The sequence below is a fragment of the Galeopterus variegatus genome, unplaced genomic scaffold, assembly GCF_000696425.1.
Source record: "Galeopterus variegatus unplaced genomic scaffold, G_variegatus-3.0.2 Scaffold1011, whole genome shotgun sequence".
NCBI classification, from domain to species: Eukaryota; Metazoa; Chordata; class Mammalia; order Dermoptera; family Cynocephalidae; genus Galeopterus; species Galeopterus variegatus.
This window is the reverse complement of record NW_007727122.1, coordinates 13,155-33,392: the sequence shown is the minus strand read 5'-3', so window position 1 is coordinate 33,392 and position 20,238 is coordinate 13,155. Positions and strand designations below refer to the sequence as shown.

The 20,238-nt window shown below is 40.7% G+C and overlaps 1 protein-coding gene across 4 annotated transcripts in view; it reads left to right on the top strand.

The window, feature by feature from the left end:
• TEAD1 (TEA domain family member 1 (SV40 transcriptional enhancer factor)) overlaps nt 1-10,015 on the top strand; it is a 165,506-nt gene extending 155,491 nt beyond the window's left edge. For all 4 annotated transcript variants that reach the window (XM_008574187.1, XM_008574185.1, XM_008574186.1 and 1 more), the window contains 2 exons: nt 2,316-2,468; nt 8,182-10,015. In XM_008574187.1, the coding sequence (XP_008572409.1) occupies nt 2,316-2,468; nt 8,182-8,295 (267 nt within the window). In that variant the 3' untranslated portion in view covers nt 8,296-10,015. The remainder of the gene's footprint in view (nt 1-2,315; nt 2,469-8,181) is intronic.
• The last annotated feature ends 10,223 nt before the right edge of the window (nt 10,016-20,238 follow it).

Here is a 20,238-nt window from a genome sequence, read left to right as displayed (position 1 = left end):
ATAGTTACTGATGTTGGTAGCAATAGTTTTGCTGTTTTGCCACTTAGGATTACAATTACAATTACCGCTGGTTTTTATAAATTGTCTTTATTACATATTTAAGTGCTTTCTTTCTATTCCTATTTTACTTATGATTTTTAATAGTAATATCTTCAATATTTTATCAGATGATTTTTCAGTGACTCTTGCAATATGATTTTTCTCCAATCTGTTGACATAACAAGTTGAGTTAATACATTTTCTGTGTATGAACCACCACTGCATTTTTAAAGAAAGTCCTGCTTCAAGTGCATTGCTGGATTCTATTTGCTGATAGTTTGCATAGAATTTTTATGTCTCATAAGCGATATTAGTCTATACTTTTAATAATCTCTTTATCAAATTCCAATATTGAATGTACATTAGTTTCATAACAAGAATTGGGATGCTTACCTTTTTCTGTGGCCTAGCATAGTTTAAATAACACTGGAAATAACTATTCTTTAAAGTTTACATAAAATGTACCTGTGAAAATATTTGGTCTTTATACTTTTTTTTCTTCTTTTAAGCATTTATTTATTTATTTTTAATTTAATTTAATTTTTTTTTTGTGACCGGCCGCACCGCGCTCAGCCAGTGAGCACACCGGCCATCCCTATATAGGATCCGAACCCGTGGCGGGAGCGCTGCTGCGCTTCCAAGCGCCACACTCTCCCGAGTGCGCCACGGGGTCGGCCCAGCATTTATTTATTTTTAATTAACAAATAGAAATTGTATATATTGTGTACAACGTGATGTTTTGAAATATGTATACATTGTGAAATGGCTAAATCGAGCTGAGTTACATATGCATTACCTCACATACCATTTTGTGTGCTGAGAACACGTAAAATTTTAGCAATTTTCAAGAATATAATACATTGTTATTAAGTGTAGTCACCAAGTTTTACAATAGACCTCTTGAAAGCATTCTTCTTATCTAACTGAAATTTTGTATCCTTTGTGGTCTTCATACTGTAGATCTCTAAATGGCTTTCTATTTCTAGTGCCTTTTCCTTTTTTTTTTTTTTTTTTTTTGGCTTAGAATTATGTGAAGTAACCTCTTATGTATCTTCTAATCTCTGCTGTAATTGTGGTTTTGCCTCTTCTTTCTTCTCATTTTTAAGTGTGTGAAGGGTTTATTTTGTCTTTTTAAAGAGCCAGTTTTAAAATTTATTCTGTCTACATTTTAAATATCAATTTCATTGATTTGAGCTTTTATCTTTATTAGTTTCCTATTCCCGGTTTCCTTTGGTTTCTTTGTGGTTTTGGTTTATTTTGTGGGGTTTTATTTCCCCAATTTTTTAAGATGTGTATTTAGTTCTGGAATTTTTCATCTTTAATGACAAAGACCTATGTGGCTGTTTCATCAAGCTTCCTTCAAGTATAGTTTCATTGCGTCCCATAAGTTTTGATGTAAACCATTTTCCTTTTCATTGCTCTTTAGATAGTTTTTAATTTCCTTTTTACTTATTTTGTGATCTAAGGTTATCTAGGAGCATGTTTCTTATCTCTAAGCACTCCCATGGGATCTTCAAACTTTATATATAGTAGTATTCCTGCCCCTCTCCTCACTTCCTCTCTCCCTAACATTCAGGGGCTCATGATTAATGTGAAGTAACTAGTTTTTCCTTAAGTAGAAAAAATAGCTGTATTGGGGCTTATCACTGTAAGGAAGGATTTTCTTGGGCTCTTTAAAGAATCGTAACTTGCTGTGGTCTACTCTCACAGATCTTCTCCACGTAAAGAATCATTAAGTAGATTGTTATATATTTTTTGGCCCTTTGCTCAAAGCATCTGTCAAACTTATCTTTAAGCTATTATCTTTCCTTTTTTTTTTTTTTTAATTTCCAGAAAAATAATGGATTCTGTGTATGGCAGTAAGTTTGGAGATAGGATTTTTTAAAAATTAAGTAAACTGGGCCGGCCCGGTGGCGCACTGGATAGTGCGCCGCTTGGGAAGCGCGGCGGCGCTCCCGCCCGAGGGATCGGATCCCACATACAGACCGGTTCCCGCTCACTGGCTGAGCGAGGCGCGGGAGCAACACCGAGGGTTGCGATCCCGTTGCCGGTCCCCGGTCTGGTGCCGGGGCAACACTGAGGGTTGCAATCCGTTGCCGGACACGGAAAAAGACAAAAGACAAAAAAAAAAAAAAATTAAGTAAACTACATAAGTAATACAGGATATAGCAGATTATTTATGTTGAAAAAGTAAAATGTTTTTCAGGCAGTAATATCTGTTTCATGTATTTTGAAGTCAAAAGTGTTAAAATGCGCACATCGTTTTTCCCCCACAGACGGAGTATGCAAGGTTTGAGAATGGCCGATTTGTATACCGAATAAACCGCTCCCCGATGTGTGAATATATGATCAACTTCATCCACAAGCTCAAACATTTACCAGAGAAATATATGATGAACAGTGTTTTGGAAAACTTCACTATTCTATTGGTAATGTTTTCCTCTCTTTCCTGTTTTGGCAGACTCTGCCGCAGACTCTGCCATGAGGCTTGTTGGAGAAAGTAAGGAATGTGGGTCCGGGAGGCTCAGGCCAAGGGTGCTGACCAGGCTACTGAATTGGCTCCCCTGTGGTCAATGTGCAGTTGAATTCACAGCATCCATAGGGCAAACTTGGGCTGGATTTGGGCTCGAGTCTGTAGAAGAGAAGAGCTCTCAACTGGCTGGGGTTTCTAAGTTTGGCAGAACTGGAGTGCAGGTGGGCAATAAGAAGACATGGCCCTGGGTTCTCAGCTTTGGCTGCACAGTACAAAGAGCTAGAGAACTTTGAAAAATCCGGATACCCAGGCTGTATCCTAGATCAGTTAAATGGGGATCTCTGAGGATAAGATCCAGGCATGTGTACTTTTTAAAGTTCCCCCAGTAATTCCAGTGTTAGCCAAGTTTCAGTCTCAGCGGCAACGTGGTATGCAAATCATAAGTGAGGCAAAAGCTGAGTAGTAGGTTTGTACCTCAGACATACCGGGACTCATTTCATGAAGGGTTTGCAAGGCCTTAGAAGAAGTAACATGCATCAAGATAACAAAATGTAAATTCTCATTACCAGGAGAAATATAAATTAGACTAGAATGCAATGACTAGGAAGGGGAGAAAAGTGTTCCTTATAGTCTGAATAATATGGTCAAAGCTTAATGGACAGCTAAAAGGAAAGAAAAAACAGCAGTGCTCATGATCCATCACAGTAAAACTTTCTAGTTCCCCTGGACAGTGCTGTATGTGTGTATTTTCCCCTAATATTTAACTTTAAAACAAATTTCTCCTGCGGGCTTCATCTGGGGGATTTGGGAAGGTTATTAGGAACAGTGTCATCCTCAAAATATACAGAAATGGGTTTCATGAGGTTCATTTAAGAAAAAAATAACATTCCTTGATTAAACCAAAGGAAAAATGCCAAAATAAAACTTGTTGGAAACAATTTTGCTAAAAGGGGCACGAAGGCTATATTGTGGGAGAATACATAGCCCTCAAAGGCCTACTTTATTACTCTTTGTCAGTAGGATTAAGAACTAGAATACTTAGAGCAGAAATTCTTTACCTGGTACTTTTAGCTCCATTGGGACAATGATTCTTAATCGGTGATGTGCTGTTTTTTTTAAAAGGGGGGGGGCTCATTTCCAATATTCCCCAAAAACCCTGATTTATACCTTTTGCCTGTTTCCATGGAATAAATATGCCTTCCATGGGCAATTTTAAGGTAGCAATGGTTGTCTGGCTCATGAAATTCCTTAATATTTAACAATAACTTTCATGAGCCAGTGGAAGCCAGCTCCTGTATACTACCATAAAAATAAATAAATAAAATTTAAGAATTAAAAATTCTCTGCATATTGTATTTATCCAGGAAGCTTAAAAAAAATCTGAGGCCTGGGCCCTACCCCAGCTGAATAAAATCAGAATCCTTGAGGGTGGGGTACACCATCCTGTTTTTTGTTTATTTTTGGCACTCCCCAGGTAGTCCTACTGTGCAGCCAGGGTGGAGACCCACTGCTGCAGGAGATTGGCAAATGAAGCTGCGGGGAGTCTGTTCACAGACACATGACTGGCTTGCAACTGTCAAGCAGATCATTTTGCATATAATTTTCATTTATTCCAGGGAGAGAATCTCAGTGGGTTCTCAGATGTGCACATGTCCCTCTAAAATTTAGAAACCAGCAATCTGGGGGAAAGTTTGGAATACGCGTTCTTTAATAACTATTCGTAAGCATCCTTTTCTCTAATGGTCCTTTGGTGAACACTGAGCAGTTCCAGATTTGGGGTGCTGGCAGGTAGCAGGCACTTGTCAACTAGGTGTTGCTGTGTTAGAACAGGTGCATCACCTTAGCACTCAGATGAGCAGAAGGTGAGTGTGGCATCCTGTTAGGGACTTTAAGTAGCCTCAGGAATTAACCAAAACTCTGAGTGGATGGCTGCCCTGCTTCACTTGGAGGGAGTCTTAGCTGTTTGTTAAGAACTAGTTCTGAGTCTGTTTCTGCACTTTAAAGATGTCCTCAGTCCCTAAACTCTACCTCACAGAGCACAGCTGAGAAAAATCTGGCCTGGAAAAATGTTAAATCACCTGTTACCCACAAAGCCCATGTACCTATGTCAAGTAATGCTCCTTTAGAACATGTGACTTCGGGCCAGCCCGGTGGCGCACTGGAGAGTGCGCCGCTTGGGAGTGCGGCGGCGCTCCCACCGAGGGTTTGGATCCCATGTGGAGACCGGTTCCCGCTCACTGGCTGAGCGCGGTGCGGGCGCAACACCAAGGGTTGCGATCCCGTTGCCGGTCCCCGGTACGGGCACGACACCGAGGGTTGCGATCCCGTTACCGGTCAGTAAAAAAGACAAAAAGGAAAAAAAAAAAAAAAGAACATGGGACTTCAACCAGAAAAGCCATCCAGAGAACTCATCAGGTTAAGGGTTGCGATCCCGTTGCCGGTCCCCGGTACGGGCACGACACCGAGGGTTGCGATCCCGTTACCGGTCAGTAAAAAAGACAAAAAGGAAAAAAAAAAAAAAAGAACATGTGACTTCAACCAGAATAGCCATCCAGAGAACTCATCAGGTTAGGTAAACTTCAAAATGTGTCATTAAGCAGCTAAATAAATTCCCTTGATAGGAAGAATTAATAGCTATCAATAAATATCTGCTAGAATGAATATTTTAGCTTTAGAAAAACTGAAATTAAGCCAGCACTCCTGGATTATGAAAACAAAATCATCTAATTAATGAACAGGAGAAGTTGTACTTTCCAGCTCTTCTTCAGGAATAGGAGTGTAGGAACATATCCAGTGTGGCAAAGTTGGAGGTATTTTACGAGGTACGTTGGATACAAAGCCTGTGTCACCAAGACCAGTTTCAGACCATGCTGGCTGGTGGGCTAGACTATCTGATTTCATGAGGATGATTCAGGAATTGAGCTGGACCTGTAGATGCAGGGCCCTAGTAACAGCAACTGAACCATGGGCCAAGTATTTCTGTTGTCTCTGGAGGTCGCATTCAGACATATAAACTGATAGAAACATTTTTTTTCTCTTTTCTTTTTTGAATCTCAATCATGAACCCTAAATCAAATGTATTGTTTTAAAGAAAGTTTGCAAGTAGGTAGGATAGACAGTAGAGGTTCCAAGAACTGTGCTAGACCCTTTGAAAATGTTATGTTATAAAATTCTCACTGCAAAACTATAAGGTCATTCTTATTTGCCTTTTATAATAAGGAATTTTAGGCCTAGCCGAGGTCACAGAGCCTGTGTTAAACATAAATTAAGACAAATTGATAGAAAAGAAACTTTGCAGGATATTTTATGGTCATGAAATCAGAAGACTTAGGTTTAAACCCCAACTCTATTTTATGACCTTGGGCAGGTCATTTTAAGTCTTTTGATCTCAGTTTCCACCTCCATTAAAAAAAAAAAAAAAAAAAAAGCTCAAGTCTACACTCTCCCCCCCAAAGGTTGTCATTGAAAATATTTTAATTCATTCAGCTAAACTGTGGGGAGATTGTACTAGTTGCTGGAATACAATGCAAATAAAACATAATGCCTGTCCCCTAGTAACCTGCAGCTTGGTAGGGCTAATGAGGTCGGTAGATAAACCATTACAGTACTAGGCAATGATGGCTGTAGAGTACGAGTGAAACATGTACCATGGAAGTACAGAGTGAGCTGGGGATTTGGGGGGATATTCGAAGATGATGTTTATGCTGCCTTGACCAGTAAGCAGACAGTTTTTCAGATACCCCAAAACAGGGCATTCCATGAGTGCATACTTAGTGCAAGGTGGTGGGGATGCTATGGGGAACTAGACAGGCAGGGCAGCCTTCTTGGGGTCTGCTGAGGGAGACAGGCACTCACCAGGTCATCCCAAGATGAATGTGAACTAGAACTGTGGCTGATGTATGGCAGAGGGGCTGGTGCTAAGGATGATTTGGCCTAGTCCAGCAGGTCAGGAAGGCTTCTTAAGGAAGAAGCAGTGGAGAGAAATCTGCCAGGTGAATAGGCAACATTGAAGAAGTTAACCCCCCAGCTCCTCCTCTGTCAAAGGAGAATAGTAACACCACCCACCCAGAGTTATGATATTATATGAGATCCTCTGTGTAACACACTTAATACCAAGTAGATGTATAGCCAACCCAATATATATGTTGGCTATTGTGTGAATTTTCTTATTTGTTATATGACTTTTGTGTGCCATGCACTAAGCTAGTTACTAGGAAACAGTGTCCTTGTTCTTCAGGAACTTACAGTCCACTGGATGAAATAGACATTAAAAAAATTACACAAATCTATATTTACTTACAGACCGTACAGCATGCTGTGATGGGAAAATTAGAAGTACTGTGAGGCTTTCTTCTTTAGTCAGGAACCATGAACTTGGATGCCTTACGGGCAAGGGAAATTAAGTGGGTAAAGCAGCCCGATAAATCTGGCAAAGTTAGACCTACGACAAACTGGAGTAGGCTCTTAAATTCAAGACATTTTCATACACTGCGCTGGCCTAATAAAACACAAAAGTAACAGAATCATTGAGGCGTTTTGCATGGGGAAGTTTCATTAGGTTTGCTTTTAGAAAGTTCCTTCTGAGAATGGCAGGGGGAATTGAGACCAGTTGAGGAGAGGAAGGAGGCAGGGTCTGGGGGGGAGGAGGCTGCAGTGAGTTGGGCCAGAGAGCTCAAGATCTGCATGAAAGCTGAGGCCATGGGCATGAGGAAGAGGGATTCCAGAGATGCCACTCAAGAGGGATTGATGCGTGTTTCAGAATGCATTTTGAAAGGTGAAGCCTGTATCAGTGAGAAGAAGTCATGTGACATGGTTCTACCCATACCACTGTTCCCTCACTGGACATGTGTTTTGCTAAGTCCAGGGACTGCAGGTGTGGTGGTGAACAAGATATTCATGGAGCTATATCTGCTATCGGCTACTGTGAAATGAAATCTAGCAAAAGTTTAAGAATAAGATAGGAAAAGGAGTAGATTTTAATGTGCTCACTACAAAGAAATGATAAGTATGTGAGGGGATGAATATGTTGATTAGCCTGATTCAATCATTCTACAATGTATACATGTATCATAACATTACATTGTACCCCGTAAATATATACAGTTATTATTTGTCAATTAAAAATCAAATAAGATAGGGGACAGCCCCGTGGCTCACTCAGGAGAGTGCGGTGCTGGTAGCACTGAGGCCGTGGGTTTGGATCCTATATAGGGATGGCCGGTGTGCTCAGTGGCTGAGCGTGGTACAGACCACACTGTGCCGAGGGTTGCGATCCCCTTACCGGTCAAAATAAATAAATGAGAATAAAATAAGATAGGAGAAAAGGTCCTATGATAAACATTTGTCTTGTGGGACAGAATTACGGGAAATTCTCTTCATTGTAAAGAAATCAGTCAAAAAGCACACTAATTTCTGCGGTCTCTTCTGGGCTCTTCTCACTCAGATTTTGGGCGAGATCCTCTCTATAAGGTCTTTCTTATGTATAGTACCCAGTTTAGAGGGATTCATGTTAGACCCACAGAGTGAGGCTGAACAGACACCTAATAATCCACTAGGTGGACTTAGGACTGTTCTTCTCCAATTAAATCATAGTCATCATGGCACAGGTAGAATTTGTTTTCATCCACGTGGTGTTATATATATGTGCTTTTTTTTTTTTATTTTAACAGGTGGTAACAAACAGGGATACACAAGAAACTCTCCTCTGCATGGCCTGTGTATTTGAAGTTTCAAATAGTGAACATGGAGCACAGCATCATATTTACAGGCTTGTAAAGGACTGAACATGGTTATTTATATATATAGATATCTGTATATACACACACACATATGTGCACACACACTCTCTCCATTATTGAACGACTGACTGTAAACCTCACCACACAGGGTGGTGCCCTGGCCCCGAGGTCACCCCAACTTTTCGAAATCCTGTTTGAGTGAAGTCATTTTTTCATGTGTTCATACTATCATTGTAGCTGTGAAGTTCTGGTACAGTTGTAAAAAAGAGAAATCAAGTTGTTTCTATGTGTTCTTCAGATCTGCAGCCCACAATTCCTCGGGAAAGGTGAACCTTAACAACCTAAGTCTCTCTCTGCAGAGATCTGTTTCTAATTGTGGTAGAAAATATTGAGACAGAGCATTTGCCATGGGACACTTACAGCCTTTATACAAATGTATTTAGTTCTCTTTTTTCCAACATAAAATTCTTGTTTTAAGATACAAGTAAAATTAATCTTTAAATATAAATGTAAATTAGTACACAAAACTAAGAATCTTTAGACTTATCTTTGTAACTAATTAGGGTGGAAGTTATGAAAGAATGTAATTCACTAAATTATTTTTTAAATGAAACCTTTCTTTTTGAAACCAAATGTTAAACTATAGCCTTAAGAAATGCTTGGTAGAAATACCCTAATGAGACAAATTTGTACTTTTTTCCTCAAGGTTTAAACTAATCTCCTAATCCATTAAACTCTTGAACAGGTATCACAAAGGAACTTCACCCCTTATCCTTAACATATATAGTATATTTAAAAATATAAAATTGTATTGTACTAATGTGATGATTGATTATTTAATGAAAAGATGGCTTTTTTTGCAATAAGTAGATAAATACTGAAAAATCTAAACTTAACAATGTTTATAGTCTTCTGTGTGCAGTTATATTTTATATGGAGAACCAAATTTTTTATTAAGATAAATAAATATTTGAACCACTGAAATTTAATAACAAAATTTAAAAATTGGCATGAATACTGCACTGTGCACTACAAAGTATAGAGAATCCTGTGGCTGGGAGAAAATTTTCTCGACCAAACAAGTAAAAGGCTCATCAGTTTTAGCATCTCTGTTCCCCCCAAAATTGTAAGCATCTTCACCAGCCTGTGGATAAATTCTTTATTTCTGGTGATCCAATATGCATAATAGCCTGCTATAACTATAGCTCTATGTGTATGTATTTGTATAGATGTATACATACATACATATATAGTTATTCAGCACATTCATTGAACATCTATTTAGTGTCACTTAGTTTGCTAGGTGCTGATATGTATGTATTTCTCAATTCATGTCTGTAGACTTAAATGCATTCTCTTTAAGGACATTGTTTCCTTTACATCTGTCAGTAACTCACAGTACTCCCTTGTTTGAGTTAGTTTAAGAGGCCCAGCTATCTCTCTCTGACCTTTTCAAACAGGCTTTATTACTCTTTCCAGGAGGTTCTCTTTCCTAGAGAGATTGAATTTTCTAATCCAAATATTCCAAAGTATTGCCCAGACAGAGTTGGTTTGATGTGGACACGTGTTTTGGGTTATTTTCATACGTGCTTTACTGAGGAGGGCACAGGGGGATACCTTCCCCACCTTCCTAAAAGAAAATGATGTCTTTATACCTGTTAGGAATATGTTATCACAATAGAAAGTGAAATAAGTTTTGTAAGTTGTACATCATGTCAAGATTTTTTCACCAAGCTAGAAAATAAAAACTTAGTTATACCACCTCCAAGCAGCTTACCCCCACCCTGCCAGTTCCCTGTCCCACCATCTGTCTGCTCTGACCTTGCTTGTACATTGGTCAGCATCTCGTGGTAATGAGCATGAGGGTGTGGCTGGCAATCAGAAAAACACTGGCCTAAGCCTGACCTCTCCCAGACACATCACTGGCCACTGGGAAGACGAGAGAAGGAAGTACAAAGCTGTCCACATTTGGAATGCACATCACTTTGATAAACCGGTAGGGTAGGGCTGCTCTTTCCTCCATGAAGAGCCTACCGTTTGCACCCTGGTTCCAAGCCAGCTTCTCATCTGGTTTTCCACCCAAGCTAACATTTAAGCATCTTTCACAGTCATCACATTTACAATGACTTGTGTTGCTCTTGCTCTTGTTTCTTGCATCTTTCCTCAAGAGAACTCCCATTCTCTTCAAGGACCAGTACTATATGGCTGGGTGCAAATGGTCTTATGTGGTCTTAAAGGCCATCCCAGAATTTCAGGAGGACAGATACCTGACTCGTGTTCCCACCTGGGAATGGGGCTCTTCTATGCTGCCAGGAGGGCTCTTGGAATTTACTTTTCAAAGCACAGAAAGACCAGGACCCAGGATGAGCAGCTAGAGGATAACTCTGTTGGCTTCAGAGAAAGTCACACCCCAGTCTGCTGACCTTGCAGGGTCAGGCTGGGCCCCTGATGCCTCACCAGCCATGTCTACTTCTGCTGAATACCTTTGTAGTTCTCTGGGTTTACAGGATTGACCTCAAGGAATACTTTTTGCTCTTAAAACATTTCTAGGATTTTTATCAGTTGGTTAGAGCACAGCCTTGTAACACCAAGGCCAAGGGTTTGGATCCCTATACTGGCCAGCCTCCAAAAAAAAATAAAGATTTTTTTTTTTTTTTTTTTTTTTGTCTTTTTTCGTGTCCGGCAACGGATCGCAACCCTCAGTGTAGCGCCCGTACCGGACCGGGACCGGCAACGGGATCGCAAGCCTCGGCGTTGCTCCCACGCCTCGCTCAGCCAGTGAGCGGGAGCCGGTCTGCACGTGGGATCCGAACCCTCGGACGGGAGCGCCACCGCGCTTCCCAAGCAGCGCACTATCCAGTGCGCCACCGGGCCGGCCCAAAAAAAATAAAGATTTTTTTTTTTTTTTTTTTTTTTTTTTTGTCTTTTTTTTTTTTTCTGTGTCCGGCAACGGATTGCAACCCTCAGTGTTGCCCCCCGTACCGGACCGGGACCGGCAACGGGATCGCAAGCCTCGGCGTTGCTCCCACGCCTCGCTCAGCCAGTGAGCGGGAGCCGGTCTGCACGTGGGATCCGAACCCTCGGACGGGAGCGCCACCGCGCTTCCCAAGCAGCGCACTATCCAGTGCGCCACCGGGCCGGCCCAAAAAAAATAAAGATTTTAAAAGTTTACTTCCTATCTTGTTCTTCTGAAGTTAAGATAGGTATTTCCCTATCTTAACCGCTGGTCCAGTTACCCAAAACTTTGGGGCCTCTATCTGTCTCTCCCAAATTAGACCCTTGGGTGGAATTTGTGTTATAACATCTAATGCCAATCTCTCTTTGGTCCTGTATTCTATATGGAAGTCTTCTCTCTTTATCATAAAAGCTTTCCAAACCACAAAAGCGCCTTTCCAAAGGCCTGTCCTTACCATGCTCTTCTGGGTGCTCTATCTCCTGGTTACCCTCCAATACCAGGTTTGTTTTAGGGAAGTCTTGTGCTTTCACTGCAGAGTTTGGAGGCCAGTTTTTCGCAGCCTACACAAGGAGTTGCTGAAGAATTGGGCTCTGGTCTGTTGGCATTCATTTCCATTTTAGTGTGAGACCTAAAATGAAACCAGGATTTCTTCAGAACATGTCCTTGAATCCCAGAATGTCCAAGCTATCCAAGACAAGGGTTTCTCGATCTCAGCACTATTGATGTTTGGATCAGATAATTCTTTGTTGTGTGGAACTACCATGTGCATTACAGGAGGTTTACTAGTATTACTGGCCTTTACCAGGTAGTACCAGTAGCACCCCTTCCCCCAGTTTTCACAACCTAAGATGTCTGCAGACATTGCCAAATGTCCCTTGGGGTGCAAAATCACTCCACTGCTGCCCTAGATCTTACAGGTCACAGTTACCACATTTGAGATTGTTTTCCCTTCCATTTCACCTGCGAAAGCTTCTCTCCTGGGAGCCTTGTTTCAGGTTATCAAGAGGCAGGTGGGAATATTAATGAAGTGACATTGTGTCCATGTTTCTTCCTGTTTCAAAACTTCTGTTTCTAACTGTCTCTCTTGCTACAAGTTTTCTTCCACTCATCCCTGGGGAAGTTGGAACAGCTGATCACTCTCATCCCTATAATCAACTCACACCTATTTAAAGAGTGTTTCTGATTTGATCTTCATCCTTTAGTTCACTGGGGTTAAAAAAAAAAATCCCAGCAATTTTTATTATTTCTCATAAGCTCATGGGTCTCATTATTAAACCTTTAATCATTTCAGTATATTTCCTCTGGGCATCTTCTGCTTTCTGCCTTATAGTCACTGCTGTTTGTAGGATTTATTGAAACCTCTGAACATTTCTTTTTATCTTTAGGGGTGGATGAGGGAGGGATCAGTTCCGGAAGAAGGCTTATAAAATTTTCTTTCTTGAGCTAAAACAGAGCACAAGCTCCTCTCCTTCATTTTGCAGATGAGAAAGTTGAGGCTCAGAGGGGAGATGACTCACCAAAGTCACACACCCCACGGGTTAGTGACAAAATAAGGGTGAGGATTTTCCCAGGGCTTCTGCCACTTTAATCCTTGGCCTCTTCTGGTGGAGGCTGTTCTTCATCGGTGCTGTATGCTTAAATGATCCCTAAGAATGTGTGGACAGGGTCAGTTCAGAAGAAAGGGGGAGCTCAGAATCCCCCTGTGCTAAAGCACAGTGTCCCCTGCTGCTGCCTCTCACACTGAGTGTCCTGTTTGACCATAGTGCTCTGAGGCACCCACAACAGATAGGAAAGCTGATGAGCCTTTTTCTTTTCCATGTACTCTGAGGGTAATTCACCTGCCACAGGCTCTGAGTCCAATTTCTATTTGCTAAGCATCCCAGCAGCAAAGTCCTGCACTCAGACCAGCCAAAAACAGTCCCCATTCCAAGCACTTGGTGTTAAAAGTCCCCAAGTGACTTTTAAACCCAAGTATTCATTAGGTTTCAATACTGTGGTGGCTTTAGCAGTTGTTTTTGTACAAACCTAAATTATTTAAATCATACGAGATGACAGTCAATTTTACAAACCAGGTACATATCATTTGTGTAATTTTGTATATGCTTTGGTACACTACACTAGTCCTAACGAAGGGTAGAACTACTTCTGTTTGTTGGTGTTCACACCTGTGACGTTAGAAGGATGTGTCTGCATTGCTTATTTCTTTCTGTTGATGTTTCTGTGGCAAAGCCCTGCACATGTCATTTCTGAAAAGCCTTAAATCTTCGAGATGTTGCATGTAGGGTGTGCAGTGCAAAAGGCTGCCTCGGAACTGTGAGCTCTTTTGTAAGCTGGAAGCATTTCTCTTACTACTGTTACTTTTTTAGGAAGTTTTCAATTCAGAGCTGCCAAAGCGTTCCAGTAAGCAGTGCCTTAGTAATACTGTAGTCGTGCCGCCAGCCTTTTCTTACACCTGTTCTCCATGTTCATTCACTAATTGGCCCAATATTTGAAGCAGAACAAGCAAAAATTATTTCCATTTTTGTTTTTTAAGCCCATTTTTCCTCCAGTTCAATGGGAAACTGACTACTTGGTCTAAAATCTGAAACTGAACACGAATCAGTTCTCTGACTGCACTCTCAAATGTATATACCAAAAGGAGAGGTTGCAACTTCATAGTTTACTATGAAAAGCAAATTGTACTTTTAATGTTGCCTTTTAAATCCATGACCAAATACTTAGCTATTTGTGAATCTTCTGCACTCTAGCATGAAAGTGCCTTTGGTTTGAGATTCCAGCTTAGAAAAGTGCTGCCATAATAACGATAATTTGTAGAGAGACCAAAAATATTTTGAGATCACCATAATGCCTTTGGTTTACCGGGATGAGAAACCAACCACAGGCCTCTGTTCACAAGAACACGACATGATCCCCGCCTGCTGCGAGTCTGTCTGCCATTGGGGACTCCCCACCATCACCACTTGCCCATCGCACATTGCAGCAGGAGGGACCCCGGAGACTGTTGTGTGTGTGTGCACTGATGACCAGTGTGTCATCCCAGCTTGTCACCCAGCCCTGCATCTGCATGAGGGAACTTTCCGCACAAACGACAGCATCTCAGCCGGTGGACAGACGTTACAGCTTCTTCCTCCTCCTCGTGTTGGTGTTTGGTGTTCAGTCTCCCTTGAGACTTTCTTTTCCATTCAGTGCGCACTTATCTGGCTTACACAACGATACCATTTTGAAAGTTGGAAGCCTCAAACTGAGATGACAGTGCAGAACAAAAATGAGTTAGGGTCATTACAATTGAAGTGTTCTTAGGGCAAAAATGTTGACTCTGAGTGTTGTGTATGAATGTGCTGTGAGAAACTTCCAAAGAGCACCATTCACAATTCGGCATTTTCGAAGAATGTTCCAGCCCTCGAAGGGGCAACTCTTTAAAGTCTGTGTTGGCATTTATCAAAACTTTGTGTAAATTGGGCAAACTGATACAGGTGAGGACGAGGAGTGAAAAGGACAAGAAAGCAAAAACACCAGCCAAAAAGAAACCAGGAAAATTTTTTCTTTGCTAATATAGACTTAAAAATAACACTAGACATCTTTGAAAGCCTCTAAACTCTTAATACACGTGTTCTGTCTGTCTCTACCTGTGTCTTTAAGAATACCTTCTCTGAGCTTGGGGATTTCAGGAGGGATTTCTGTCCACTCCAAGTCGTGAGTATTTTTAGAAATTTCTGCAAAAAACAAGCCAAAACAAAAACTATTAAATGAAAGGAAGATTACTCAGCAAAGTTAGAGTTAAATGCCTGGATTTCCAGCTGCTCCCTGTCAGTGCTATACCGCAACTTGGAAGAAATTAGTCAAATGCTTGTTTTCCTGCTTCTCTTTTCAACTGTTACTGTGCTTTGTTTGACAATAGTTTTCTCTCATAAACTTGTTGCTAGTATCATTAAGAATGAAGGTTTGTGTTTCAGATTTATTGCGTTGCAAAGGATGGTTTCACTGAAGTCATGTGCCATTAAACAAGATGAAATGTTTGTATTTATTGTCCTGCTCCCTAAGCTGTAACTTGTTTTACTCTGTGAGTTTGCATCGAGTCTGCATCGAGTCACTCGTCACTCGTCACTCGTCACTCGTAGCTACACTACATCATGCTAGTATTTGAAATGGCATTTACGTTCCCTCTCGTTCATCACTGAATGGGGTTAGGTTCCGCCTCTCTCAGGGCGGCTCTTGCTTTGTCTGCCTCCCATTGGGAGATTGCTTCTCCTCCCCTTTTCTCTGAGAGAGCCTGACAGGATCCAGGCATAAATAATTGGAAACCAGTCTCTGATGTTTTCATTATTATTTTTTTTTTTGCCTTAGTCGTTTTCTGTGATTAGTTTCACTGTGTAAATTAGATACTAATTGTACTTCTCAAAAAAATACACATCTCCCTGTTACCTCCTTGAAAGATTTACTTGTGTAGGCCTTTTTTAATAGGCTCATGACTGCAGACAAGGGGAAAAAAAGTAAAAACAAAAACAGTATGTGCCTGAAAAATGACAAAATTTTTTTTGTAACATTTAAAAAATAAACCTTAATAGCCTTTAATTCTTTAATAAGCTTAAATTTTATGTAAATTGGTTTTTGCCACGTGTGTTTGTTCACATTCTACATGACTTCATGGGATTCTCACAGTCTGTGTCCTTGTGTCACGTGTATAAATGGGCTTGTGAAGTAAGCGTTTCATCTGGTCGGTGGTTTGTTCCTTTGATATTGTACTGCTGCTGGGAGTGGGCTGAGGAACCTGCCTTTGGGTGATTGGGTTCCTTTTGGGTAGATTGGAGAAACAGGGAGGGGGTGGGCAAATTCTCACACATGTTTTCTTAACCTATTTGCAGAAACTTTCAAAAAGCATTTGGTTAAACCTCTTGGCAGTACAGTATTCTTGTATTTGTTAATGTCTGTGTTTAGGTACTGGTACCTTTTTGTTTTAAAATGTTCTAAGTGTTGGCTTTAAAGTGAATTTATCTTTAGTATGATAGTTATATGAAAATTATAGGGTTTGTGTGCAGAGAATTTTTTTATAAAGTGCTTTGTAAAAAAAAAAATGTATTCTAGCTTTCGCGGTACATATGTGTGATAACTTTAATATCCATGACAGTTAAGTGCAATTATTTCATCACTCTAAAAATGCTATTTTTGTGTCAGTTCCTGCAGGTGTTTTCATGTCTTTGCAAAGTGACACATTTTGATGCCTTCTTGATAAAGTGGTAGACATTTTGTAGCTTTCTAGAAACTTTGTATTCATACGGTATCAATGAAAAATAAAGAAAATGAAAGTGTGGGTCACCTTTCTTATCTGCAAAAGTGTATACTTTTGAGAATGAAGTGTGCTTTATGTGTTGTGGGTGATTATATGCAAGATGGAGTAAAGAAGGTTGAAGCCTTGATCCATCTGACAGTGTCCATGAAGCTCAATAATTGGAACCTTCGGTGTTATACCTAACAGGATTTCTTAAAAACACCCACAGGTCAGTCAGTCTGCCTGTCTGTTTTTCTTTAGTGCTTCACTAAAATTGACATAAATTTTGCAGAACAGCTTGTCTGTGAATCCCAGACATAGTCTGAGAAGCCAAGTCTCATGTTCCGTGGTATTACAACAGGGCCATAGAACAAAAAGCACACCAGCCTGACCATTGAGCATTTGTTGTTGTTAACCCAATTTGCCAGGCACATGTCATGAACCAGGGATAGAGCAGAGGGTGGGGTTCAGAGGTAACTGTTGCATGGTTCTTGGCCTGCACGGTGCTTTCATTCTCAGTATTTGGATCACATGTTGAGCTGTAACCCCAACCTCTGGCCTCAGTTCCACTGTGGGGTTCATGATTCAGGTGTGTACAGCACGCACATGCATGATGGGTATTCACTATGTGTTTACTGTGTGCTGAACACTGTGCCAATTATGTTGGTACGCTGTACATACACATTGCGTTCTTGAATTCTCACTGTAGTCCCATTGACCTTATTACCCCCAACCTGAAGCTGCGAAAGAGTAGCTCATTCAATGTTATGACACTATAGTAAGTGGTGGAACCTTAAATACAAGAGTACTTCAAAAAGTTCATGGAAAGATTTGTATTTCAATTCTGTTTTTCCACCGACTTTTTGAAGTACCCTCATAAGGTCACCCTGACACTTCAGCCTGGACTCTTGACCCTATGTTTTGGCTAACTGCACCATGTAAGCAGCTTGAGGCTAGATGAGAAGTCTGGCTTAGGGGAAAAGGACTTTCTTCAACAATGATGACCTTGGACTGATGGCAATGAGACTCTGGGATCCTTCAGTTTGTGAAATAGCCCTCAGAAGGTCTTGCTTCTCCCATTTCTTTGAAATCAGCAGTAAAGCCTGTCTGAAGTCCCAGGAGGCACAGGAGGGTGCATGAGCAGAACGAGCAACATGCCTGCTTTGGGAGGCATGCCACTGTCCAGTGAGTTGCTCAGAGCAGAGGAAAGGGACTGTAGCATTTTGTTGAAGTCTTACTACATGCCAGGCACCTTCACAATTTCATTTAACCCACATTTTTTTTTTCTTTTGTTCATTGGCGGCTGGCTGGTACAGGGATCCAAGCCCATGACCTCAGTGTTATAAAGCTGTGTTCTAACCAACTGAACTGACTGCCCAGCCCTAACCCACATATTCTTGAAAAAAGGAATGATTTCCAATTTTTCAGTACAGAAATTAAGGCCCAGAGAAGTTAAGGCCCTTGTTAAGGTCATAAAAGCTGGTAAGTGGGGAGAATTTAGAACAGAAAAGCCACCTCCCTGTGCTACTTGCTCTACCACTCCCTATGTGACACTTTCTACCTCTTCCTTTAAAACAAGGCACTTTAATACATCAAAAGCATCCTTTGTTAGTGCCTGGGGTCCCAGTCACCTTGAGTTCAGCAAAGAGAGTGACACACTAGGTAAACTAATCTCATTGAGTGAAGAGATTAAAGGAGCAAAAGAGGGTAAACAAAAGCCGCTAGTAAGATCGGAGAACAAACAATTTTGGTGGGAACCCCTGGTCATTTTTTCCTGCCTTACTGCTTCAGGATATTAATAAGAATAGCTACTACTTATTGAAAGCCAAGTAGCTCTTGTTAAGTAATCAGTGTGAGTAACTGATATAATTCCAGGAAAAATACACAGTGTTGAGTAAGACCATGAAGCCTTAAAGTAAGTAAAACTGCCTTCAAAGGACACCCTTGTTCTGTTTAATGCCCCATATGTCAAATTTATTTAGGTCATCATACTAGCAAACAGGCTGCTGATGGCCTATCTTTTCAATAAATATTCTCTCATTCGCTTTGGCTTCCAAGAAGCTTAGACTTAGAATTTGCGCTCTGTGCTATTGACATGGAACCAACTAAGATATAAAGGCGTGGAAAGGTTGAAAATAAAGAATGAAAAATATATGCCAGCAAGACACTACCAAAAGAAAGCTGATTAACTATATGAATCTCAGACTAGTATAGCTCAAGGCAAAAATTACTACTAAAGTTAATGAGGCTTATTACTTCAAGATGATAAAAGTTCCAATTAACCAGGAAGAATAAAAATGCTAAACTTGTGTGCACCTAATAACAGCTTCAAATTACACAAAACAAAATCTGGCAAATTCATGACCATAGTGGGAGATTTTTGAGCAACGTTTTCATTCAGTTATTTATAGATAAAGCAGACAGAATAATAAGCTAGAGGATTTGAACAGCATGATTTAATGTGCTGCTGTAGTTTACAAAATACAAAGTAATGAACCCAGCAATTGGAGACTACATTATTTTCAGGTACATATAAAATTTTTATGAAAATTGACCATGTCTAAGGCCCAGGGTCAGATACTGTGGCCCATGAGCCAAACTTTGCCCATTGCCTGTTTTTGAAAATAAAGTTTTATGGGAACACAGCCACTATTATTTGTTTACTCATTTTCTGTGGCTGCTTTCACATTACAATGACAGTTGATCAGTTGTAACAGATGCAGTAGCCCACAAAACCTAAAATAATTACTATCTGGCTCTTTACAGAAGAAACTTGCCAACCCACATCTTAAGCCAGAAAGCAAGGTCTTACACCCAATAATCAAGTTATTCATGTTTCCCTTTCCTCAGTGTGTAGATACTCTGGCAAATGACGATAAATTCCTTTGATAACCTCGTGTTACATCGTAGAACAGGTTTAGGTCTGGAAAGGATGGGTGAGGAATGGTGATTTTTTTTTTTTAATTGCAGCAGGTAACATCTCACCTGTGTTAGTCTTTTTCTGTTGCTTATAACAAAATACCTGGAACTGGGTAAAAAAAAAAAAAAAAGAACTTACAGTTTCAGAGGCTGGGGAGTCCAAAGTCTAGGGAACATACCTGGTGAGCATCTTCTTTGGTGCTGATGCAGGGTATCACATTGCAAGATAGCAGAAGCAAAGAGAGGGAGAGACTCTCACGTGCTCTGCTTTTAAAGCCTTCAGAACCACGCCCATGACCACCATTATTAATCCATTCATTCGGCATGGTCCTCAGAATCTAATCACATCTTCAAGGCCCCACCTTTCAATTACCACCATAGAATTTCCCACCCTCAACAGTTACAGTGGAGATTAAGATTCAATACATAAAACTTGGGGGACACAATTCAATCCATATCATCACCCAATCTTGATACTGTATGGTTAAAACAGTCAAGCAATACTTGATGGCTGGCCATCTATCTTGTCCCTATCTAGCCGTGGTCTACTTAACCATCTCTGCAGACTGCTATGGGGATGAGCTCATTGGTTGCCATTCCTTGCTGCCTGTTAGGGTAATTACTCCTTGCCTTTGACAGCTAAGGGCTGTCATCTGGCCCGTTCTGTTCCAGAATCCTATCATTTCCATTCATGCAAGGGAAACCAATTCCATACCAATATCCCCTACCACCCACCCTGGCCTGAGTTTCTCAACAGCTTTGATGCCCGCTCACCAGTACATTTGCTATTGTTTGAGTGAAGGGAGTGTCTTCTTGGCCTCCTGGGGCACATGGATAGGTGGTAGGT